This window comes from Lotus japonicus, chromosome 4 (genome assembly GCF_012489685.1).
Source record: "Lotus japonicus ecotype B-129 chromosome 4, LjGifu_v1.2".
Lineage (NCBI taxonomy): Eukaryota > Viridiplantae > Streptophyta > Magnoliopsida > Fabales > Fabaceae > Lotus > Lotus japonicus.
In genome coordinates this window covers 61,170,934-61,197,526 of record NC_080044.1, presented here as the reverse complement: position 1 = coordinate 61,197,526, position 26,593 = coordinate 61,170,934, and the positions used below count along the sequence as shown (strand labels likewise).

The window sequence follows — 26,593 nt, the reverse complement described above, 5'->3', positions numbered from 1 at the left end:
TAGAATTGCTTTTGAGTGTGTAATGACTAAAAGGGGTATAAATATTTTACAAGAGAGATTAATTAGTATTTAACTGAATAGTATTTAATTTTAAATATTTCATATAGTATTAAATAATATTTTATAACAAATTTGATATCTATAAATAAATAAATAAACATATATGATAATAAAACATTGATTCACTTGACGTAAAAAAGAAAACTGAGACATGAAAAAAAATTAAAATGTTTTACAATATCACATGAAGATTAGATTAAAAAGAGTGTCTGATGGTTTTTTTTTTCAATGGTTATCACTTGCTTGAGTATCTAGACTTGGCCCATCCGAGTTTCCTTGGCCCAGCAAATTTATTATTAGTATCACTATTAGTTTTCTATTAAATAAGAAATTAAAAATGGCAAAAATACATAAATATATATATACGGCCCCAAACAATAAAACCCTAATACCCTTGTCTCCTTCTCTCTTTTCTCCTGCGCAGCCACCTTCTCTCCTTCTCCTTTCTTCTTCCGTTTTTTATTTTTCCTTTCATCAAGATATATTTTTTGCAATTTCTATCTCTGTATCACAGTGCAAGAAGGGAAGGGTATAAAGGGAATCAGATTTTCGGATGCTTCTCAGATCTGGAGAGAATCGGATCATCTCACGGAGAAGCAACCCTGGATTGCTTCAGCCAGATCCACGTTCCATCCTTGAATCGGTTCTCAGACGCGAGTAGCCAAACATCAATTTTGCACCAACGATCCACGTTACAGCCTCAGATCCGATTTTGAGCCCCAGATCCACGTTTGAAACGCACAACCAAACACACACTCAATCTTGAGGTTGGATCTTGCACATGGCAGAGAGAATCTTAAACTTAAAGTTCTTGACATGAGTTTCCAAAATAAAATTCTTGAAATGAAACATTTGTCCAAAAAAAGAAACTTTAAATAATAATAATAATAATAATTATAATAATAATAATAATAATAAAACTTGCTAATTTTTTAAGACATTTAAGAGTCACTAATACTCACTATGGGATACAAGATAATGCATACCTTAAATTGTATGAGTATGTCGGATTTGGATCTTTTCCATCCAACTTCTCTCCATCCAAATCTGAGACATTGATTTTGAAATTTAAAGACTTGGATCAATTTAAGAAGTGAGAAAAAAATGAATTGTATTTAAAGACTTGGATCAATTTAAGAAGAGAAAGAAAATATGAATTAATCCTTACCTTTAAAATTCAAAATCAATGGCTCAGATTTTGGATGGAGAGGAAATGGAGAGAAGCTGGATGGAGAGGATCCAAATCTGAGTATGTCATATCTAGGCATGACAATAAAACTCGTGATCGTCGTAAAATGATCTGGCTTTAATGAGAAAAACTTGTTTTTAACAAGATTTAGAAAGAAAAAAAAAATTGAACTCAACCTTGATAGTTGATAGGGCAAAGATAGGCTAGGCCCTAGGGTGCAAATATCTATGCCCACCTCAACCTTGATAGGGACAACCTCAACCTTGATAGGGACAAGGATGAGTTTGGATTTCTTCATTTCTTGTACCCGTGAGTTGGGATTGGGGAGAAACTGACCCTACCTAGTTGTCATGCATATTCGTACCAAAAGGTTATGAGGTAAAAAGGAACTAAATGTTATCGTTTTAATTAATCTTAAAACAAAAAAGTAAAATAATATATTAATATAAATTTAATGTCAAAACCTTAAATTTATTTTTATATATCAAAATTAAAACCCTTTGCCTAAACATACCTTAAAGGACTACCATATCCTACTTAGCATATAAATATCTGTTTAGCTAGTAACACGAAGTTGCTATAAGATTAAGTGTGTCCTTATTCTTCTATGTTCGATGTGGATTGATGTTGGATTGGATTCATCACAAACCAAAACACACGCCTCATTAATGCATAACACGAAGAAGAAGGAAAAACATGTTTCCATTCAGATTACATTGCTATTTGAGAGGGCTGATAAATTATTACAAGAATGGCTAATTAAAGAACAATCATCACACCAGCCAAAAATGGATTATCCCATGTTTCTTCACCTAGCGCATATAAACCTTTTACTGTATAAGAAATTTTCTTCTCTTTCAAGAATGATTCATAAGAAAAGATGGAGAAGAGAGAGAAGGGAAGGGGGGAGAAAACAAATTCCTATCGAAGTCAAAATTTTCTACTTCTGACTCTACAGTAAGGAAACCACATATCAAGAGTTTAAAATAATCCCAGATTTTATAATCAGTCAGCAATGGAGAAGTTGTGCATTTCAACTTGGGCTACAATGTTGAAGATGAGAGTGACTTTGATTTATATACTTGTCCCATAGAGGCTTATACCTGCCTATAGCTAACTTCAGCCACGGTTTCATGTTCCCATTGAAGTGAATAACAGCTGCACTTTCAATGAGGCGGTTGTCAATATTAAGATCATAACCCAATCCTAAGACATGCCATCTTCTATCAAGTGGTTCTGTCAAACCATAAAAACATAGAAGAGCAGGGGGAAGTGTCCCCAGCTTCCAGAGTGTCCCATCAGCATTCTGATCTTGCCAATAGTGATATCTTGCGGTCACGTTTGCCTTCCTCCATGCAACCAAGTCAAAAATGTTCATACCAAATGCCCATGCACACGCCTGCGGATCAAACCTCGAGCTTATAATTGGGTTAGAGAAGTTGAGATACTTGTAGTACCGATGAAATGCTTCGAGACAAGTTTCAACTGCACCATTCACATTTCCATGCAAATCCAGTGAGAAAAGAGAGGTCAGATCCTTCTGGACAACAAGATCATCATCTAGGAAAACAACCTTCTCAAGTTGCGGATAAATCTCAGGGAGGTAGAACCGAAGATGATTTAACAAAAACAAATACTTGGGATTCCGCATTTTCGGTTCAACATTCATATCTTGATATAGTCCAAAATAGAATGCTCGTGAGTCAGGATTAAGGAGCTGCTTGACGATCGGAGAATAGGATGCATTCAACCAATTAAAATCCTCAATGTTCTGTACCTCTATGGTGGCTCCTTTAAAGTCATTACCAAGGAACCATGCTTGCATTCCTCCATAATTGACTCCATTGGTTACAATATGAAAGACCAGCTGCTTTGGATGATCAGCATTGGAGACGGTTGAGTTAACTACTACAGATGACGCCAGTACATTATCTGAAAATATGCAGAAATGATATAGATTGTTGTCCACGAGCCTTTGGGAGTTCTTATTCTCATCTGCTAGTTCTTGCAGGGATGGTGTCTTCAGCCAATCAGACATGAGTTTCACATTCAGGCAATGAAGACTTTTGGGTAGTGCTTCGGCTGCTATTTGACCAAACACGGTGCTTTGAACTGTTGCTGCATTGGCACGCTCTTCAAGAGCTTGAATATGTGATTTCATAGTCACTATGGTGGTTGCAATGTCATAATGCATATCTTGTGCCTTAAAAATTAGAAGAGAAAGGCTTTTAATAATTGGCTCTGCTTCCTCCAGCGTGACAGGCTCCCCAGTCATGGCAGCTTTTGAAAGCAAGAGTTGACAACTTCTGATCTTTGAACTAAGCTGCCATGCAAGGTGTAGATTATTGTGTTCTTTGGCAATCACCACATAGGCCTTGGCCAGCACCATTTGCTGTGCTAACTGGCGGGAAAATGATGTCACACTTAAAATTTCTTCAGTAAAATTCAGACTGTCCTTGGCAAAATGTTCAACTCTTGCATTTGTCTCCTGCAAGGAAAGTCAGTTGCTCTGTAAGTACCCAGAAGGTGGGGGAAAAGGCGACCTTTTAACAACAAATAGTGATATCAACTTAAAAAAGCACCAGTAAATCAGCCACAGGCCACAAAACAAAACTGTCACAACAGTGTGAGCAAGTCGAGTATCAACAGCTATAATGAAATTGCTTCTAGTGGTTTATTGAAAAGGATAAGCTGTTTACAGATATTGCCATCCTTCATTTCAATAGCTATTTCGAAGATTTTCACATGCAACTGTAAATCTGTTATCTAGAAACTTGAGTGTACAATTCATTCATTAGTATCATTTAACCATACAGAAACAATTTAACAAAATTAGCAACATATATATGATGAAACTTCCTAAGAAAAACGTCATGGTTTTATATATTTTCCTAAATGTTGGATGAACTAAAAGAAATTGAGATTACCACAAAAGTAATGGATGGTGGAGAAATAACTAACAAGATAACATTAAGTTGCTAGAGAATGATAAGAGGAAGATCATCTCTGTGCAGTAACTAGATTTCTAGGAACAGGTCAAATGAATGGGAGATACATAATATACATGATCAGAACGACAGTCCAATGGGTAACAGATTGATGTTGAAAAGTAATCAATGACCATAGAAACAACTCACAGGCTCTGACATGAGAAACTATGGATGGATCCTGCATAGCAGTCAAACAGGGTTTTAAATTACGGCTCCAGTTGCGTTGTGGAAATGCGGACAAACGCGGGTTGATGATGTGCGAATGCGGAGAGTCGGAAAATACTTTACGTTGTGACCGCAATTGCGGTTGGGGACAACAATTTGAAAAACAATGGTATAATATCTGAAGATTGGAGGGTGTGCATGTGAACCATTGCAAGAGGAATGATATGCAAGTGAACATTGAACAGTGTTCAAGCCTAGTATAGTGCCTGTTTCCCATTCTAGTAAATACATCATTAAATGATTTCCACCAACAATATTTGTTCTTCAGTTGTTTTCCTTTTAAAGGCAAAATAGTAATCAAAAGATATCTTGTTCAATACTTATCATAAACCTTTTCCTTGAACAATTTTCCTTACTTATCATATCTTGTTCAATACTAGTAACTGTTAATTAAATTACAAACAATTTTCCTTACTTTCCCTTCTCAATAGGAATAACTACCAATGAAACATAGTTTTATCATGCAAAACATAAGGCACTAAATACAAAAGTAAACAAATTCAGACCATGAGTAGAGTCCAGGGTTCTAAATTACAGTCTGCACTGCAAATGCGGCTGAACCGTAACGTTTTGAAGTCCGGTAGCAGTATAACAATGACAGCTGCGGCCGTTTCAACCCACGTCGCAGCTGTAATTTAAAACCCTGGTAGAGTCAGGGACTCATCCCGCCGCAGACTATACAACTGCAGTTCTGCAACACATTTATAAGGTTCTCCCTCTTCTACCCACTCCATTTCCACTTTATTCTTCATTTGAAATTGTATTGCAATCTTAAGCAACTAAAATTCAAAAGAAACACACCCTTCCTTATAGACAAATTCACTTCAGACTTCACAGGACTATCAGCCACAAGCATGAATTACATCAAAAAATTGAAGAACACAAACTCTAGTCTACCTTGATTTCACAACAGGAAAAATTAAAGAAAAAGGAGCATTGATGATACTAAACTTGCAGAAGAAGGAAAAACACACAGCATAGAGATTCGATTCGAACAATTGATATGACACACAGTCGATCCAGATTGAAACAAGTCAGAGTCAGATTACAAAACCGATTCAGCATCTTAAAAAGCAGTATTCAGTTTATCTATGAATGAATGAATGAAACAAAAAGGGAATAGGCGGTGTTAGCGTACCGGAGAAGGATGCTGAGGCGGATCTTGTTGGTGATTGTGGTGCAGAACGAACAAAAGCAATCCGAGAACAGAGAAGAAGGCAAGGAGAATCCAGATCCAATCAGATAACCTCCGCCGAACCGGGCGCCGATAATCGGCAGCCCGTCGCCGCATTTTTCAGCCGATTCCGCCGCACGACTGTACTCGTCACCACCACCGCAACCTTCACTGCCACCCCCAATTCGAGCTCAGGCCAGTTGCAATTTCGCGCAAGCTTCAATCACACGATTTGGTTCATGAGTGTTGAATCGAATCGGAGTAGAGAAGAATGTGTAGAACAGAACACCGACAAAATGGATGGAAAGGTGGAGCAGAAGAGGGAGAGGAGTGGAGAGTTGGTACGCTTGTTCGATGAGGACTGAATGAATGAGAAAGGTTATAAGGGAAAGAAGCTAGGGAGAAGCATGCACTTTCACTGCACGATAATAATTACAAATGTTGTTTGCATAAACAACGAAAATAAACAAAAATTATATTATATATTATAAACAAAACACCTGATGAAACCTAAGCTAAGCTGCAGCAAGAGCCGTCACATGATCGCATGTGAGTGAGAGATGCTACAGTGTCATACCTAACATAAATTATATTCTTGTTGGGAGAGACTTACTACTTGACGTGATTTCACCACATTAGATGATTAGTGTTGGTAGTGAGATACATTGAAAATAAATCATACTCATAGATATCATTACTATGTTATGATGGAGTCTGCGTTGGCTCACCCTATGCTTGACTTGCTAATGATGAGAGTTACACGCTCAGGCTATCAAAATTGATTTGGAGATGTTGTGCAGCGAAGAAGGTTATATATTCTGGGGTTGATTTGTAAAATTGCTTTTCTCACCGATGTGAAAAGAAGCTTGTGTGATGTGTACCTTGTAAAATATTGTAATGTGTAGCAGATGCGAAGAGTATGTTGAAGATTTGGACCGCCTATTTCGGAAATGTTCTTCATCGATGGTTGTTGGGGCATATTTCTGGGCGTCGCTGCCTTATGTTCCAGATGCCATTGTTTTCTCTCGATGGTTTCCAATGATGATGCAATAGTGAAACTACATTTTAGTGGTACGAGTCCTTTGGTGGTCGTGGAAGTGGTGTAATAACTTCTTTTTTATGAGTCTAGATGGTCCCTAGATTTTATTCTGTGACAAGTGTTTATCGATCCGGGAATCACAATGGTAGGCAAAGCTTAGCCCCGTAACAAAGGTTGCGAACAAACACTAATAACGACTTGGTTCACCTATATGAGGATGAAAGTTGTCTGCAGTAGCAAAACTCCATGGGAGCTCGTGGTGTTTTGCGCGATGCAGGTGAAAGATGGTTGTATGGTACGACTTTTCTGATGGCTTGGGTGAAGATGATCCTATGCTCACAGAGCTACATAAGGGTGTTCGCGGATTGGATTAATTCAATTTTGAAGGAAAATGTCATCCGATCCAATCTTCGGTTTTATGATTTTGTCATCCAATGGATTTGTCTCAAGTTCAAATCCAAACCAATCTGATCCAGTCTATTGCGGTTTGGATTGGATTGGATTTTCGGTTTTTTTTTTATAACTTTTTTCCCTTTGAAATTATAGTGTATAAACCTTAAAAATGTATAATGATTAATAAAAATAATAACATATCATCAATTTAAAATTCATAAATTGTAATATAATTAATATAATTTAAAATTTATAATTATGTTTGTTCACTTTATTGCATATTTATTCAAATAATTATTTGAAACTCTTTTATAAATATGCATGTGTCATTATAAATATGCAAATGTTTGGTTCGATTTTAGAAATTAAAACTGAAATCTAATAAAAAAAATCAGTTTTTTTCCGGTTTGATTGGATTTCGATTTATTTAGATCCATTTATCGATTTTAATGGGATTGAATCGGTTATGAACACTTTTCAACTACACTAGCGTTTTTACCCCGTGCGTTGCACGGCGAATATTGATCTCATTATTTAAGCACGATTAATGAATTAGGCTTAATGGCTATTTTGGTCCCTCACTTATCACAATTTTTCACTTTTAGTCCCTTTAGGAAAAAATTAGCAAAATTAATCCCTCATATTTACACACTTTTACAGTTTTCGTCTAAATAGGGATCATTTTTGCAAATAAATAAGCAATGTGGAGGACCAAAAGTGCTAATTTTTTTTTATTGGGGACCAAAAAAGCTATTAAGCCTTGAATTAAGATATGAAAAATTGAAAAATGAGCATTCAACCAAACAAAATCACAATGAGTATTACACAACTTGCAAAATTTGACAAAAACTTTATATACATTTAATTCTAAATATTTTTAAAATTATAAAAAATATACTTAAATTAGATTAAAAATTGTTCCCAAGAGTTAGCAATAGTGGTAAAAGCTAGGAGCCATAAGGGAAGAATGGGAATGAAGAGTTAGCAAAAATTATTAGTTTTTACATGAACTATTTCTTGTGTAGAATGTTTTTCCCTGTCGAACTTTTTTACCATGTAATCTAATCATAAGTATATAGTACTCATTTAAGAAAAATGTTTTAAAATTTGACTGAAAATTTGGCCTCAATTACTATTATTTAGTACTCATTTTAAATTTCAAACTCAAATCTCAATTTTTTTTTTACAATTTTTAAAAAAGGAAATTCATTAACTTAAATTGAATATTGACTCATTAATCAATGAGATCATTCTATAAATTATATTTATTTCTTAAAAAATTAAAAGAAACCTAATTAATTATTATGAATGAATTTACAAATGATTTAGGGTGGAAAGAAAAGCGTATTCTGTGTTTGAGCATAATAATTTAAAATCCGAGTGAAAAGTTGGATCAAATTACTTTTATTTAGTACCCATTTTAAATTTCAAACTCAAATCGCAAAATTATTTTTTCAATTTTAAAAATAATAAATTAATTAAATAAAATTAAATATTCGCTCCTTAATCTATGAGATCATTCCATTATTTACCTTTTTTCTAAAAAAGGTAAAAGAAACCCCAATAATTATTATGAAAGGAAAAATTAAAATCTACTCATTAAAACGGAACTGACTCTTTTTTTCATCATTCCACTCCGAAATTTCATGTTGCCCAATTAGAATGTTTTTTTTTTTCTAAATTGATTATTCATTTCCTTTTTACTTAAAAAACGGTTTTTCCTTATTTATACTCATAACTAACTAAATCTGATTTTGCTTAAGAAAGTTGATTATGTACTGCACTCATTAAATTCAATATTTATTTTCTTTTTTCATTAAAACTAAAGGATTAAGCGTTTACATTTTTTTTAATATCACACCATAAATTTTGACGCAAGTACTATTATTCACAACCAATTTTCAATTTCAAATTTCAAACTCAAATTTCAATATTAAATTGAATATCCACACCATAATCTATGGAATTATTCTAAATTTTATATTTATTACATAAAAAAGTTAAAGAAACTCCATTAATTATTATTAAAGGAGAAATCAAATTTATTCACTAAAACAGAATTGACATTTTTTAATTTATTTTACCTTGAAATTAAATGTATCCCAATCAAAATGATTTTTTTTAAATTGATTATTCATTTCCTTTTCATTAAATAAACGGATTTCTCTTATTTATATTGATCACAAACTAAATCTGATTTTGCATAAGAAAGTTAATCTCTACCCATTATATTTATTATTGATTTGCTTATTTTGTTTAAAAAAGTATCAAGTGTTTTAAAATCTGACTGAAAATTAGGCTCCAATTACTATTATTTAGTACTCAATTAAAATTTCAAACTCAAATCTCAATTTTTGTTTACATTTTATAAAAAAAGAACTCCATTAACTTAAATATAATATTATGACCTAAAAAATTCTATATGACCTAAAAAATATAATATTCACACCATAATCTAAACGCAAAACAGTAAATAACTCAAAGTGCACAAATAAATAAATAAATTACAACATAAAACGACAATCTTTGCTAAGTTGGAAGAAGATGCATCAGCCTTTAATCTAGAAGTAGTTGTCATGAACGGATCTGAACTATCCTGAAATAAGAGTAAAAATTGAAATTCACAATACATAACTATCTATAGTGATAGCATGTGCATATATAATAGTATTTAATTTTATTTTAACTTACATCACTTAATACTAATTATGTAAGCCGCAACTGTTCAACACTGTCATCATCAACCAAAATTTGTGAACACCAAAAGAAAAAGAGTATGACCAAATTGTAACATGCTAAACATTAAATCAAGCAGCAAGGTCAGTAGACAGTAGATGAAGATTCATGCCTAAAATATAAAGATGTATATGTTTTCCTGAGTTATATGTTTCAATATGCTTTGCTCAAAATAAATGTGAATCAAAAAATTCATAAGGCTTACCTCTCCTTCCTCGTATCTCTTCTTTGGTTTTTAATTGTAGAACAAAACTCAACCAAGCCACTCTGGAAAAACAAACAAAAAAATTCAGCGAAATCTAACAGAAAGTAGGAAGAGGGCAAAAACCTCACATGTTGTATTCACTCTTGAAGAATCTTCCATATAAGCTCACCATCCCCAATTCCAATTCACAATAAAAGTCCCATGGTGATGAGGCCTATGAAATTACAAAGAAAAAGTAAAAAAGCATCACTCCAATCAAAATCATTTCAATAAATCACACACGTTGCAGATCATTTCATAATGTTCATAGAAATGTAACTATACCCTTATGATATGGCAAGAAACTGGTTGAATCAGAAGCAATACCTGAACTTTTTTTGCTTTTTCAACATTTGCTTCTCAATTTTCCAGTCATCACAACAATAGTTATTTCAAAACTCTTAGATGATGGTTAAATAATGGAATGATAGAGGAGAAGAATTACATAAGAGAGTTTATATAGATGAAAACAATTAGAGTTTATGTTGTTTGCATGTGAAAAAAGGAAGGAGAATATTGTTCCAAAAAGAATATTCAAAATTTGAATTTATAGGTTGTCAAAATTTTAAAATTTGAATCTTGATGTCAAAAACGTACTTTTTGAAAGGTTAGCAAAATCAGTTTTAATCACATAAAAAAAAAAGGAAAATACGTATAACAAAAGTGAGAAAGTTTTTGTTTTTAAGCCTTATGTATGAATAAGAATATTAAACATCTATTAATGTGATTTTAAATGATTATTCCATAGGTAGTCAATGATGGGTGATGACTTTTGTTACAGCATTAATGGAGAGTTTAAAAAAAATTAAACAACAATTAATAATATTTTGAATGACTATTCCATAAGTAGTTAATGATGGGTGATGACTTTTGATTCAGCATAAATGGACAGTTAAAAAAATTAATCAACAATTAATGAGATTTTTTATAATTATTCAATAGATTGTCAATTATGGGCCACAAAACCAAAATTAAGGAGAAATTGTCTCACCATAAATTTGTCAGAATGATTTAGAGCTTGACACTTGTCAGCTAATGAGGGAGGGTGGATAAGAGTGAACCTGGGAGTGCTAACTCATCTAAGTGAGTCTCACAGTGTTCTTCTTTTCTATAGTATATAGATTGTACGGGTTCTAGTCAATGGTCTTGCATTTAAATCTAAATTAATCTCACATACCTATCAGAAAAGACGTATCAAGATCCTTGAACATTATATCAGATATTGGTACAAAATTGTACGGGCTCAAGTCAATGGTCTTGTTGGGAACCAAGCGCACAGATGTATGAATATCAAAGTTAATTTTGAAAGGATGCGAGGTCGGTCGGAAATCACGACCGCTTTCTCCAACGCCGAAGAACGAAATCTGATATACACGACCCTCACTTAGTAAAGATTGGAATCGGTATATCAGAGTCCTCCGAACGGAAGCATGTATTTTACAACCCTGAAATTCAAATAAAGGATAACGTAAGAATTTATAATTTAAACAAAAATGACGTAAAAAAAGATAGTTTATGTGAAAAGTGATTTACCTTCTCATCCATGAGTATCATGTCCATGGAAAATGGAAGCTTGGATCCATATAGGCTTGGACTAAGCCACAACCGGTTCACCTTTGCGACAATACACCAGTTCTCTTTAGAGGCATCGATGGTTGAGAGATCGTCGATTGCCATTAGAACAAAGAAATCTTCAAAGGTAATGGTTGGTGGGAATAAAAGATGAATTTGAAGGATGAACATGAGGTTATTTATATAGGAAATTGAGAATTAGGGTTACTCTATTCTAAAAATGGAAGAAAAAAAAATAATGGCAGTCCACCTCCATATTTGGTGCGGCCTGAATCAACACACGGAATGTTATTCTGAATCAGTCTTGACTTTTGTTTTTAAATCATATTGGTCAATCTCACTATTATTTGTTATGATTCATAATAGAATGGTCCTTTAATGGAATTTAATTTTGATGAGCTAATTAAGGTAAATACCAGGTTTGTTTTCAATTGAAATAACGTGGATGCGAACCATTTAATTATTATAGTAGTAGGTGGTGTAAATAAGGAATGATTGAAACGCTGAAAACTGAAATACGTTGATAATTGTGCTAAAAACTGATTAATGGGCTATAATCAAAGGATTTATATGCACAACACGCTGAAAACAGATTTAAAACTTGAATACCAATCTTTGATTAATGGGCTAAAAACTGAAATACGTAATTGGGCTTTTACAATTGAGGTCCAAAATAATTAGGAGGTGACACTTGTCATGTAAAGAGGGGGGTGGTGGAGAGTGAGTCTTGGAATGCCAAGTCATGGAGGTGGGGCTCACAGCCTTCCTCTTTTCTAAAGTATATAGATGCGCTAGAAAATGACCCTTCACCCTGCAAATCCCTTCATTCCCTTAGCTCACCAAGTGAGCCACCCTTTGTTCTGATCTGATATTTAATTTTTCATGTGTTAGTATATCATTTATATACTATCTTATTTCCTAATCTTTTTTATTTATTATTGTTTTCCTTTTTTCATCAAAACCTTGGTTGTATTAAAATCTAAGATCATTTATCTTTTTTTTTGGTAGATATTTATCTTTTTTTTTTGAATCTGTACTTTCATTAACAATTACTTAACTAATTACTATAATTATATCCTCACCACCTATCGCCATTCCCAAACTATTTCATAATTTCATTTTTTTTCATGCATAGTCTAATTTATCTTAACTATGCATTCACTCCTAATAAGATAACAAATTAATGCGAGTGTTTATAAAGACATTTTAATGTTCACCTTTGGATTCTAATGTCACCTCTATTTTTATTTTCATTATAAAGACATTCACTTATATACGCGATATTAATAACACATAGTACTTATAAGTGCTGAACACAAATTATATATTTTGTACATTAAAATTATGAAAATGAATAACATAAATATCTTTAGAGATGATATTAAAATGATTTCCCTTAATTTTAATTTCGTGTGCACCTAATAGGACCCAACAATAAGAAGACTTTGCCCTTTTTGTTGTTTTTTTTATTAATAAAGGAGACTCTCAGGCCTTTCCTTGCCCCAGCATGTTGGATTTCTCCATAATTTTTTTTTAGGTCGATATGTTTCTCCATAATTAAAAGGAAGACATTTGTTGTGTTCTGTCTTGATTCCAGACTTTTGGTCCAATTTGCTGGAATAGGGCTCAATGTAGCTGGAAAAGTTAGGCCATAACTCCTTCTGGGACTTTTGACGAAAACAGCTTTTGGTCAATTTTATTTAAGAGACATTCTATTTTGTTTCTTTTTACATTAAAAAGATAAATTTCACATCCGGTCCCTGGAGCTCCCTCACCCAACTCATATGTGTCATAGCTCTTACCACTTGAGCTATTATTGAGGACTCTATTTTGTAATAAAAAGCAAGTATGATTATATTAGGTAAAACAACATTTTTTTGTTGTTGTTGACATATGTTACTATCTATTCGAAAAACGGTTGCATATCTCTCACAACAGTTGTTTTTCTGACAATTTAAATTTGTGTTTTCATCTAGAATTTAATTTACTTACCACTAAACTAAAAAAGAAAAAAAAAACATCAGTATGTATATGTAATCTTAATTTAATTTAAAGTGCATTTTAACCCACTCAATTTTGGAAAAACATTGTTGCTTATGCACTTCAGAAACAAGTTAACACCATTGCATCTTTCCAAAAAATAAAGAAAAACATTGTTGCTTATGCACTTCAGAAACAAGTTAACACCTGGTCCCATTTTATCACACTAAGCCAAAAGCCAGAACTTTTTATGGCGTTTGGTAGTAATCAAATAGCCTCCATGTTTCTTGTTCTTCCTCCTCACTGCAATGGTCATGCAAGGCGAGTTCTGTATACAATACTCCACAACTCCACCTCTTGATGATCTCTTCCGTGTCCACCTCCTCAGAAAGCACCACAAAATGGAACGTTTTCTCTGTCCCACAACCAATAATGAAACCCTTTGTTGCTTTGCCTCTTGCACTATAGCAGCACCCTTTTCCTCTCCTTCAAGCATCAGTACATTCACTAGCACCTGAAACCCCAAAACTCAACATGTTAATTACCTCTTATCCCAACAGAAAGAAGATTCAATTGAGGAGGGAAGGTTTAAAAATGTTTGGAACTTACCCCAGGTTTCTTCATCTCGCACATGCTTTTCATGTCTAGGAGTAGTTGATATGCCTTCACATTAAACTTCCCAGGAGACTCTGCATCTGGGGAACATAGCATAGTTGAATTAATCAACTTTCTTTTCGCTTTTACATTTGTCTATAGATATGCTAGAAATTCAATTTATTAGTATGTCATAAGCATTTCTATGGATTGAATCCTCAATTCCGTCCCTGAAAATTAAGGGTCAGACACGCTAGTCCTTAGAAGAAAGAATTACGGTTCATGATTGTGTCAAGTGTCGCTCCATTTAGTCTTAAACATGACTAATTTGATAGAAAATTTATAACTTGACCAACATTTAACATAATTATGGACTATTAGAGTGTTTTCTTCTTCCCGGGACTAACTTGCTCAACGCTTACATTTTTATGGACGAAATTGAGCATTCATTCCATTTTTATTAGTCAAAAATTTTGTGGGTCTCATATGAAAATTGAGTGTGAAATCCATGTAATTTAATACATATAAAAACCAATAAAAAATGTAAGTAGCTAATTTATAATTGCAAAAAGAAATAGTGGAATGATTTCTCACCTTCTCTGGCCTTGGCAACATGAACAAGAACAACAGTGTCCTGACTCTGAACAGCATGAGAGAGTGCCCATTCAAGAGCCCCTTTAGCTTCAAAGCTTGAATCCACAACCACCATTACTTTATTTCCACTTTCATGATCCCCCTTATCACCCTTGCCTCTTCCATAGTCTTGGCCTCTGCTTGAAAACGCAGTTCTATTTGAATTTGGGGACTTGGAAGAAAAACTGGAAGCAGCAGCACAGGCTCGAACACGAGGCGTGGCAACTCCAAAGCACAAACTTTGCACCCTGATACGTGGCCTAATTCCCATGTTTTGTTAGTTCTATATCACTTGAAGCTGTGTCTATAACTCTATATCATCATATATATACAAGACACACATTGAGCTACACTGAACAGAGTTTAAGACCTTTGACTCTGCAATTTGTTTTTCAATGATTTTTTTTCAAATGTTTTAATGGTTTCTTTGTTTGTTTTTGTGTGATTTCTTCGTTGTGGGGTTCTTCTATATAGAACGTGGCAACCATGAAGACTTTGGGTTATATGGGCAAGAGTTGACAATGTTGACATGAGTTCTTTAATGGCTTCCACACGCGTGTAAGAATAATATTTCAAGATTTCAGCCACGAATTAATAGGAAAATATAATGAACTTGTAGGTGCTAATCATTTAGGCAAATTATGTATTTTCAATTAGAGGAGTAATGGGGATCACGTTCAATTGGAATTTTTAAAGATTGAAACCTGGTGACACGTTTCTTGTTATACAAATGTCACAAAACATACTTTGATTCTTGGTCGTGAAAAGGTTCTGTGTGAGGAAACATCAGGATTCAGGAAGATTATACACAGCTGGAAATCAAGCCGGTGAAGTTAGAAGTAAGGACAAATTCCTTGAGGGTGTTTTGTGGTTAGAACAATGAAATCTCCGAACACCACACTTGCTTAAGGGACTAAATGGTAAGTAACTATATTAACCCAATTCAATTAGTTTTTTACATTTTCTTTGCAAAAGGTTCAATACATATATATGTATCCACCAACGAAATAGCTTCTAATGGAACATCTTCCACCCATACCATATCGGCATAAGTGTCCGCGTTCCTAGCCAGAAAAATCAGCAACGGTATTACTTATGCGTCTTACAAAATAAACAGAAATAAAATCAAAAGCTGAAACTAACATACGACGGTCATTAAGGATGGAGCGCAAGTACGAGTGTCCATCCTCATGTGTCCTCCATGAATTAAAAAGCTGCAAACAATCCGTCTCCAACGATATCCGGCGAAAGCCCAAATCTACAGCTAACTGCATGGTCCATCTCATCCCCCAAGGCCTCTACAAGGACAGTGAACTAATGGAAACTAGAAAGGAGCACACAAAAGCCATCACCTCACCCTCGCTGTTTCGAGCAATCATGCCTAGCCCCACCATGCCACCTTCTCGAAAGGATGCATCAAAATTACATTTAATGATACCAGGTTCAGGGCAACGCCAAGCTGCACGAGTTTGAACCTGTCCCTCGACCTGCCCACCACCTGCTTCCCGCTCATGAGTGCACAACGCTGCCTGCCTGCCGGAGAACGGAGACCACCGAGAAGGCGCGATTCTGGAAAAGAGCTTGATTTAATGATTGTTATTTTAACTTTTCACTTATTTTTCAAAATCGTTGTTGTTTTAGAATTTAAAACTATTTATAACATTTTTTTATATTAATATCCTCATTTAATAGCATATCTCTCACAATGTTGATTCCTGAACCACGAAACTGTACATTTTGACACGCGTTTTGTGGAAGTTTTTAACCGCCACAAATTGAGGTGTTAAAAAGTGGTCAATATTATTGAGTGATACACTAAACATTTTTGTATCTCTCACTGACCAGCTCATATTTTCACAAATTACAAGTTTTACCAATTACTTGACAGTTTAAAAAAAATCAATTACTTAATTAATAACTATCATTCCATTCAATACAACTCCACTTTAAATAAAAAGTGTTTTAGTATTATACATCAATTAATAATCTCTAAAAATCTCTAAAATAGCAACCGTTTTTAGAATGGAGGGAGTATTAAATTGCTAAGTTTCATTTTGGTATTGTATTTTAAAAAGAGTTCAATTCTGATATTAGTGTAAAAAATCTTTCACTAACATCCATGATTTAATAGCAGATATTTAAAAATAGTTAAATTTCTTTCCATTTTAATAAAATTAAAGCTTTATTTTCTTATGTGGCGATAAATCAATCATTAGATATATGTATAAACTAGTACTTTTTACCCGTGCGTTGCACGGGACATTATTTTTTATTTTATACTGTGTTTTTTATAATTTTTTTAAATTATTTATTCGTAAGTAAAGGAGAAAAAATAATATTTTTTGTGATAATTAGATTTTTTGTCGAATTGTTAATTTATGTTTTTTATTGTGTTTTTTTTTGTCGTAGGTTTTTTTATGAGTGTATTTGATTTTTTTATTTGTGTTGTTTGTCCTTGTTTATCTAATTGATGCTTCAGATTTATTCTTTTGATATAACAATTTTATTTTACTTTATAGATAAAAGAAGTCTTTTTTATTTGTAAGATTTTATTTAATATTAAGTTTGTCTATTTTAGTTACAGAACTCATATGAAATAAACAATCTTCTATATATATATATATGTAAAGCTCACTTGAGCTATGAGTATTAAATGCATTAAACAATATTGAAATAATTAATAATAAGTGGATGTATATTGAAAGTTGAATATAATTTGGTAAACTTTTTCAATTTCTGATATTTTAAATTAAATTTTAATTATTAATTACTACATGAGGGAAATTTTTAAGTAATATATAATAATAATTGAAATTGACTAACTTTACATTAATAACAATATTAGATAGTTAATAGTAATTTTTTATACTTCTTTCTAATTGTAAAACTTTCTAAGTTTATATATATATTAAAATTCACATTAATTTAATAATAATTATTGAATTTTTAAAAAATAACAAATAAAACTTATTACTATTTTTACACTACCTGCTAAAATGTAAAAGTTACTCTGAACATTTGTATTAGCATTTTCCTTTGTATTAAATAAATTAAATTAAAATATTAAAAATGAATAAATTTGTTTAAGTCATTAGCTATTCAACTACCTACTAAAATGTATAACTCAATTGAAATTTTGTTATAAATACACCAGAAAACAAAAACAAAAATTCTTTTGTATTTTTTTAGAAAGCAAAAGAGTGTATTATTCACAGCTTTGAAAAACAAAGCTAAAAAGGAGACAAAACAAGCAAGGGGGTGATTAGTAGAAACAAAAAGCTAATCACCCCTCCAGGAAGTACGATCTTCAGACGAAAGCAAACAAAAAACTATACAACATCCAAAGACCCTAAACCCAACCAAAAATAAAAGCCCAAAAGCTACATACCAGAAAGACTCAAAGACCAAAACAAAGGATAAAGCACCCGACTCCGATCAGAAACACCAACTATCAATCACCACCCCTAAGGAGGCATACACGCTTGAATTTGGGTTGTAATTTGATTCAAAGCAAATTCATATGTACAATCATACGAAATTCCTTTGTATTATTACATTAACATATATAAACTAAAAACTTATCGATATAATTTTCAAATCAATTATTTATTCAACTACCAACTAATTTTCATGTTTGTTGTGTAAGGTAGAATAGAACATGACAAAAGACTCATGAAACATAACACTTTAGTTCTCCAAAAAAGAGTGGAAAAAAAATGAAAAAAGACACTCTAATAAAGAAAAACTATACTATTATTTGAGGTAGGAAGGTTAATACGAGTTAATATAATGATCTAATAAAATATTTAATTAGATACAAAAATATTTTTTTTAAAATATATTAGTCATAGTCATTTATTTTTAAATTTAATTATCATAAAAAAATTAATTAAATAAATTAAGCAGTAAATCCTCCTGCCTTTGTATTAAAGTAAAGGAAGCAATAGCAAATTTCTTTGTAATTAATATATTAAATAATAAAATCAAAAACTAAAAAAAATTGTATTATCAAAAGTAATTCAACTACCTAGATTGAATATCAATATTCATAAACATAAAAATTGACTTGAATTTTGCATTAGGAAAAAATAACTAAAATTAAACTTGATTAATGGAAAAATAATGTTATCAATAAATAATTTAGATAAAATTGTTTAAATTTAAAAATGACGCTATAAGGTATTTCTTGCTTATCTATTTCTGTTTTTTCCTGTTGCTATTATACTCACTTGTGAGAGCTTTGCTCTCAAGACATCTTTTTTTCAAATAAATTTCCATTTTCTAAAAAAACTATAACGTATGTGTGTTTTATTTGAAGAAGCAACCTCATTATAATTTTATGATCATATTATATATCAGTAAAAGCGATTTTGAGCAAGGTTAATGGAGAAAAAAGTTATGACCAAAGTTGAATAAATATAAATTTACTATATAATACTTAAACCTGTTTGAGAAATTGTGATTTACTATAAATTTACTATAAAAATTGCTTTATTTTTATCGATTTTAACATGTGTAAACCTGTTTGGGAAATTGTGATTGCCCTTCCTAAAAAATGATTTTCTCGGTAAAAAGTACATAAATGGTAAAACAACTTTGTTGATGGCATTAAAAACTTATTGCTTAATTTTTTTCAAATGGACAGTATTATTTTTCACATTATTAAATAAATAAATTTTTAAAATTTTTAAATGATTCAATGTTGATTATTAAATATTAATTATTAAACTTTAGTAATTTTTTTTAGCTTCATTGGAAAACAAAATTTAGTGATATTAATTATTTACAAAGAGAACTCCAATACTATTTATTGAAAAGTATTTTATTTTTTAAATTATTGAAATGTTGAACACAATTATTTTTATTATTTATTTTAAAATAAAAACTATTTTAATATCAATGTAATAATTTAAACTATAATCATTGTTATTTAATGTTAAAAATGTTGTAAGTAAACCCGTGCAACACATGGGTATAATATCTAGTAATATACGTATTTAAAATAACTTTTTGAAGTTAATAGTAGAAAACTATAGACTAATTAATATTAATGGAGGAAGTTCAAAGAGAAATATATAGGGGAAGTTTTTTTTATTGAATGGAGGAAGTTTATTGCAGCTCAAATCATGGCGCACAATTAGCCTTAGTTTAGAAGAGGGTGTTTGTTGGGTTTGGTGGGAGCTTAATTAGGTATCTTTAGGGCTTTTTTTTAGGATTTGTGAGGGCTTTTAGATAGCTTTGTATAGACTTTAGGTATCTTGGGTTGGTTGTTATATTTTTTGGGGTTCTTTTTGTATTTGTTGACTTTTGCTCCCTTTGGAGGAGGGTGTATATCCTGTCAATTTCCTCATCAATATAGTTATTGCTTTTGGGAAAAAAAAGTATTGCTAGTATTAATTATTACTTGATTAATGATTTAACAAATTTAAACTAATAAAGTGTGTCTTATGGAATTTCCTAAGTTTTAATGTTAATTTTTTCCTATGAAATTTTATAACTCATATGAATTCAATAATATATTCAATAATATATGTGCCTAAATACAAATTTTGTACTTTGTTAGTATTAGATTTTGCTATTCTTTATCAAGAAATTAAGTATTGGTAAAAATTATAATTATATTAACGTTGATATATAAACCGGAAAGTAATAAATATGTAAAAAATAGATAATTCATAATTTGTTCATATTAAACATAATATAAAATAGGGTTAAATCAAGTTAAACTCGTCTAGATAAAATTTCCACAATCTAACTAAATTGGGACCTTCCCATTTTTTTATAAAAAAAAATAAGAGAAGTAGTAAATTATAAATACTTATTTGTGAAAATGGACACCTAAAAGTTAGGTCAGAAGAAAGCTTGGATATTGCAATATGTATTTTGGGGATTGTTACCACCTTCACGTTTGTTATGGTAACAATAAATAGTTTGAATTAGGTACCATGAAAGTAGGAAAACAAAGAAATCAAAATACATGTTCAACGATTAAGAGCAGTTCAGTACTATTACAATTTGAGATTTTTTGAAATATCTTGTTTCCCACACATGGAGCACACGAACTTTAATCTTCCATTCGATCTTTCCTGCGAAAATATTGGGTACCTGTGCGAAGTTTGAGTCATCCTACATAACAAAAAGTTGAGCAAATCAAAGAGATAATAATTTTTTAGGTGTTTCAATTTACATGATGAAATCAAGTTGAAGATCATCATGAAATAAAAAGCATGTTATAACACATGTCTAGTACATCAATAGTTAGTCGTTGGATATATGTCATTGGGAAAATGTCTTGAAGCTTGAGCCTTTGAGAAAATAAAAGCAAATACCATAACAAAGCATATGTGACACATGTTGAATGAGTATTGACACTCATTTATACAGTTGTAGGCAAAACATTTAGTGATAATCTTTTTTTCTTTTGGTGAGATCTTATTATTTAGTATTCAGCATACCTTTTTGAATTTCATAACTTATATAAAATAAATAATAATAAATTTATTTATAATAATTTTGAATTAATAGTAGAAGTCTATAGAATGACATTGATGAAGGAAGTTCAAAATGAAGCGATATGAGTTTTTTTTATTGAGTGACCTTTAACTTTTAAAGTTTATTATTAATATTAATTATTGGTTGATTAATATATCAACAAATATGAACCAATAATTTGTGTCTTACGAAATTCACAACTAATATCATATTTAATATTAATTTTGACCTATGACATTCCATAACCCATATAAATTAAATAATAATAAATTTATTTAAAATAATTTTGAGCTTAATAGTGTAAAATTATATACTAACATTGATGAAGAAAGTTTAAGGGGAATATTGAACGACTAAGATTAAAAGTCTGCTGAATATCCAACGGTTCTGAAAAATCACATATGAAATCATATGTATAAAATCGTAAATACTCCCTTGTTCATACTACCCTTCCGATACATAATTGAATGTTTTGTAAAAAAAACAATTTTTGCATATTGAACTCGAAGTGTCATGCTATTATTACTTGATATTCATACGGCGCAGGCATAGTCATTCATTTTTTTCTCGGAAAAAAAAAGAATCATTGGCGCCAAGCGTGAGGGAATCCTAGACGTTTGGTAATTTTTCCGCATGCCAAAATAAAAGATCCCATTGAAGCGGTTAATCCCATGCATACTGTCTGTACATCCGGCTGTACAAATTGCATATTATCATAAATAGTTATTCCGGAGATTACTCATCTTCCGAAAGAATTAATAAACAGATACAAATGAAACTTTTCTAACTTTCCTCACTCGCTTCAAATTGCTAGTGTATCTATTATAAGCAAAAAAAAAAAAACCATGAAGAACAACCCCATTCACAAACAATTTAATTTTAAAAAGTCGAAATTTAAACATAGTATCCAGCTATGGGTTCACATATTATTTGATGAACTCACCAACTAAAAGAAAATGACTCAACATATATCCCAGAAAATTGTTTGACAAAAACAGTTGTAACTATCCTCAAGCAATTTTTTTCTTAAAACACAATTGTGAATTTGAGCTTTTTTCTCCCACCTGGGATTACATGGATCCTTCTTTGCAAAATACTTATTTCACCTACAATATCATAATTTGGCATTCAATTTAAGAAAGAACTCATAATCAATTAAACCAATATGAATAAAACAAAAACGAAAGAAAACCATAATCACTTAAAAATATGAATAAAACAAAAATGAAACCAAAGAAATAACATTGACATTATCACAGCCTCCCAAGAGAAGAAGACCTTGAGGGAAAAAATATTATTGAGTTAGGAAATTGAAAATAATCAAATGACTGAAGCAAAGTGATTGAGTCATACCTTCATGTTGAAATCGGCTCAGGTTTGCGGAGGGCTGGTAGAATTGTGTTTCTCTGTTGCTTGTGTGCTTTGATGTGAGGAAAGCATGTTGAAGAGATTTTATAGGGTGATAGTTGAAGTTGAAGAGGTAGGTGATAAATGATCAGGTGGAACTTGAGAAGGTGGAAAAGGAAGAAACAATGCCAACCTATTTGATCTTAGGAATGCCCATTAAATACAAAGTAAATTCGTTCGATGGTGGAAAGATTGTTGAAGCCCAAAAGGTTGATGAGAGTGTGTAACTGTTGAATGTGGAAGAGGAATTAAACGGTCAAGATTGAAAGTAATAGATGGCCAAGATTTCATCTTTGATTATTATACCAAGATTTACTGAAATATCCATGGGTAAAGTCTAGTTCATGTACAATGATTTATTGAATTCCTATTTTATCCCCCAAGTTGCCAAAACTTTCCCTTTATACATAATATATAGAAAGAATAGATATAGATAAAGATAGATAATTTTTTTTTAATATTTTTTGGGAGTATTTAATTAGGACTCTAACTTGAATATTTCCACCTTGGGGGGAAATTCCATGAAATGGACAAACTTATTTTCATTTTAAATATGAATGTTTTTTTTGGTACATCGAAAAGATAATTGCACCATTCAATGATTGATCTCTAGACCTCCTCCACCCAACCCATATGTTCATCAATTCTTACCACTTTAACTATCATTCGGGGACAATTAAATATAAACGATTGGATAAAAGGAAAGATTTTAATCTTTATTTTATTTTTTTCTTTTTGAGTAAATATCAATTTAATTTTTTGATATATAATTTATTAAATAATAGAAGGGTACAAATTATTTTAATACTGTTTTTTTTCTAAGAAAAATACATTATTCCTAGGAAAGTTATAAGAAAGGTCCACCTAATATGGACCCCTAAAAAGAGGTTCAAATTTGCACCTCTCAGTTTGACTTGATATAGCAAGTCACTTTTTTTTTTTCAAAATCTATTAAAAAACTTAATATAATACCAACATATTCTTAAAAGAAACAAAACCATATTTGGGTTGCGGGTAAGAGGAAACTGTATGAGTAGATGAATGTCATGGCGAAGGGAAAACTCGCTGAAGGAAATTCATTAAGTGGGGTTGGAAGGGTCTGTGACGAGGGTCACGATGGAGGTGATCTCACAACATAAAACAGACGAAGATAATCGAAAATGATACATGCAGGTGGTGGCCACCAGAAAACTCAAATGCATGGAGGCTTCTTCTTTTTCCTTGACTTTGGCTCAAACCTCGTCCATGGCTTCCATCATCATCTTCATCTTCTTCTGGTTTCTCTCAAACCTCATTCAAGGTTTCCCTTATGGGCAATGACGTCTACCTCTGGCCTCCTCGGTTCACTCGCGACCTCAAGCTCCCCAAACCCCTCCTCCACCCAGAAACTATTCAACTCATGAACTAGTCAACCTCTAACCAAGCAACACTAAACACATAAAATGATGAAGCCCAAAAACCCAATGTGCAAGGCAAAGAAGCATATATAAAGAGGTGCTTGTTTTTGCCTTGTTGGGCTCTTGGGCTTGGCCCTTGTTTTTTCAATATAACTTCCTTTGACCAAAAAAAAAAAAGAGGTGGTGAAGCCCAAAGACTCCAAGGTGTGAGGCAGAGGAGTATGATGGATATGGGTAAACTCAAACTTTAAATTAAGGAGAAAACAAAACTAAGGTCAAATCCTATTTGTTTGGGGTGACCCGAGCAACGAGGGTGAGAACACAATTTAGAAGACACATCACATGATAAAATAATAAACCCCTTTATGTTTCAGTCTGGTTTTGCTATCCACACACTTGTTCTTTCCTCTTTGTCGCTTCTGCCACTGTCTCCCTCTCGCCACCACTTTCTCACGGCCCTTGTTATTCTAGCTCACTTCCCTTATTCTCTGGCCATATCTTAACAAAAAGGCATAAACTTCTTTGGCATAAAGCTCCCATTTATGAGGTTTTCTTAGCTTTCTATATTTTATCTTCGATTTGAACAATGCTCAGATCGCCCATGCCCACCTTCTTGTATGATTTCAAAAATCAGGACAAGGGACGCAGCTGTATCATGATACTTTCTAAATGAACAAAAGGGCATTTGGTCCAATCATGTGAAACCCGCCTCAAACTCCCTCAAGGAGAAGAAATCAAAATCCTTATTATTCTTTATTTAAAAAATTATGTAACTTGCTATAATAAATTAAATTAAGGGGTGTAAATTTGGAAATTCTTTTAGAGAATTATATTAGGTAAATACCTAAACTAAATATGTGAAAGAAGAATTCGCAAGAAACATTTTCTTCCCTGGAACACTTATGAGGAAACATGATCCCCGTAAGCAAAAAGTACATCTATATACAGAGTGCTTTCTGTGAGAACTTAAAATAGAACAAGATGTTATTTTCTTTATCCTTTTTCAGTCAAAACAATACAATTCTTTTTTTACAAAACTATTAAATAGTTTTTTTGTCAATAAATAGTTAATTTTATTTTGTATGAGCCTATAAACTTTATTCTGAGCGTGTTGAGGCCCAGCATAAAAGAAAAGAAAAAAAATTCATTACTGCGTACGCTAATTACAAATGTGTTCGTGCAAAATAATAAAAAGCCCAAATGCGTACAGACTAACAAAACCATAATTATTTACTCAAAAAAAAAAACAAAACCATAATTATTGTGACCGACAATTAAAAGTACATTGACCAAAAATCAGAAGTAGACAAATACAATTACAGTTCAGAGTACTGAATAGTCCATTAAAGCAAAAAGTCTTTATTAATTAATTCAGGTTGGTGTTTGGTAGCAATTGTGTGGTACTGTAAATTTATCTATGATAAAATTGCACTGACGTCAGGTTTATTATAGTTACACTAATCTCTCATTTATCATTTAACAAGATATTATATAACTGCCCTTATTTTGCTGGACACGTTACACTAATCTCTCTTAGGTTGTGTTTGGATGGAGGAATATTTGAGGGGAATGTAATTTTAGAGGGTATTTCAAATCCCTTCAATTAAAAAACTCTGTTTGAATATCTAATGTAGGGAAATATCACATTACTAGTAATTAAATAATGTATTTTACTCAATAGGATTTAGGGTAATAGAAATCACCTCAAAATAAGAAGGAATTTCAAATTCTTCATCTCTTCCTTAACCTTATCTAAATTCAGTCAAAAAAATTAATCTCGCCTAAAATCGGCCAAAAACTTGAAAGTCGGTCAAAAACTCAAAAATCGGCCAAAAACCCTAAAAATTGGCACGACGCTAAAAAATCGGCCGTAAAACTGAAAGTTTGTCCAAAACCCTAAAAATCGGCCCGACTCTAAAAAATTGGCCGAAAACTCGAAAGACAGCACAAAACCCTAAGAATCGGCTGAAAGGTGAAAGTCGGCCCGAAACTCAAAAATCAACCAGAAACCCTAAAATCGCCCGAAAACTCAAAAAACGGCCAAAGACTCGAAAGTCGGCCGAAAACTCAAAAATCGGCACAAAACCCAAAAAATCGACCCGACTCTCAAAAATCGGCACAAAACCCTAAAAATCAGGCCGACTCTCAAAAATCGGCTGAAAACTAAAAAATCAGCACAAACCCCTAAAAATCGGCCGATAATATCAAAAATCGGCCAAAACTCGAAAGTCGGCACAAAACCCCAAAAATTGGCCGATAACCCTAAAAATCGGCCGAAAACGTGAAAGTCGGCCTCAAACTAAAAAATCAACCCAAAACCCTAAAATCAACCGAAAACTCAAAAATCAGCAGAAAACTCAATTTTTAGGGTTTTGTGTCGACTTTTAAGTTTTCGGTCGATTCTCGAAAGTCGGCCAAAAACACAAAAATCGGCCCAAAACCCTAAAAATTGGCCGAAAATAAAAAAT

The 26,593-nt window shown here is 32.2% G+C and overlaps 3 protein-coding genes across 3 annotated transcripts; all 3 read right to left on the bottom strand.

Annotated features, from left to right (window-relative positions):
• Positions 1-1,934: 1,934 nt before the first annotated feature.
• Positions 1,935-6,055, bottom strand: LOC130711812 (hexosyltransferase GAUT11-like). Its single transcript, XM_057561564.1, has 2 exons — positions 5,603-6,055; positions 1,935-3,737 (listed from the first exon to the last, which is right to left on the bottom strand). The coding sequence occupies exons 1-2, from the start codon at positions 5,753-5,755 to the stop codon at positions 2,283-2,285; spliced, it is 1,608 nt and encodes a 535-aa protein (XP_057417547.1). The 5' UTR covers positions 5,756-6,055; the 3' UTR covers positions 1,935-2,282.
• Positions 6,056-9,644: 3,589 nt separating this feature from the next.
• Positions 9,645-11,727, bottom strand: LOC130713081 (uncharacterized). Its single transcript, XM_057562881.1, has 6 exons — positions 11,584-11,727; positions 11,228-11,495; positions 10,378-10,406; positions 10,181-10,225; positions 10,012-10,073; positions 9,645-9,666 (listed from the first exon to the last, which is right to left on the bottom strand). Exons 1-6 carry the CDS (start codon positions 11,725-11,727, stop codon positions 9,645-9,647), a joined length of 570 nt encoding a protein of 189 aa, XP_057418864.1.
• A 1,923-nt stretch (positions 11,728-13,650) lies between these two features.
• On the bottom strand, positions 13,651-15,139 carry LOC130712005 (uncharacterized). Its single transcript, XM_057561824.1, has 3 exons — positions 14,791-15,139; positions 14,212-14,297; positions 13,651-14,116 (listed from the first exon to the last, which is right to left on the bottom strand). The coding sequence occupies exons 1-3, from the start codon at positions 15,098-15,100 to the stop codon at positions 13,829-13,831; spliced, it is 684 nt and encodes a 227-aa protein (XP_057417807.1). The 5' UTR covers positions 15,101-15,139; the 3' UTR covers positions 13,651-13,828.
• Between the last annotated feature and the right edge of the window lie 11,454 nt (positions 15,140-26,593).

Excerpts from the sequence above, each read along its gene's own strand:
- LOC130712005 (XM_057561824.1), bottom strand. The coding sequence starts at position 15,100 with ATGGGAATTAGGCCACGTATCAGGGTGCAAAGTTTGTGCTTTGGAGTT. Across the intron at positions 14,298-14,790 it reads TGTTGCCAAGGCCAGAGAAG|ATGCAGAGTCTCCTGGGAAG; the intron begins GTGAGAAATCAT and ends TATGTTCCCCAG. Across the intron at positions 14,117-14,211 it reads GCGAGATGAAGAAACCTGGG|GTGCTAGTGAATGTACTGAT; the intron begins GTAAGTTCCAAA and ends TTGGGGTTTCAG.
- LOC130713081 (XM_057562881.1), bottom strand. The coding sequence starts at position 11,727 with ATGGCAATCGACGATCTCTCAACCATCGATGCCTCTAAAGAGAACTGG. Across the intron at positions 10,226-10,377 it reads AAAAAGCAAAAAAAGTTCAG|GCCTCATCACCATGGGACTT; the intron begins GTATTGCTTCTG and ends GTAATTTCATAG. Across the intron at positions 10,074-10,180 it reads GTGAATTGGAATTGGGGATG|AGTGGCTTGGTTGAGTTTTG; the intron begins GTGAGCTTATAT and ends TTGTTTTTCCAG.
- LOC130711812 (XM_057561564.1), bottom strand. The coding sequence starts at position 5,755 with ATGCGGCGACGGGCTGCCGATTATCGGCGCCCGGTTCGGCGGAGGTTA. Across the intron at positions 3,738-5,602 it reads CGCCTCAGCATCCTTCTCCG|GAGACAAATGCAAGAGTTGA; the intron begins GTACGCTAACAC and ends CTTTCCTTGCAG.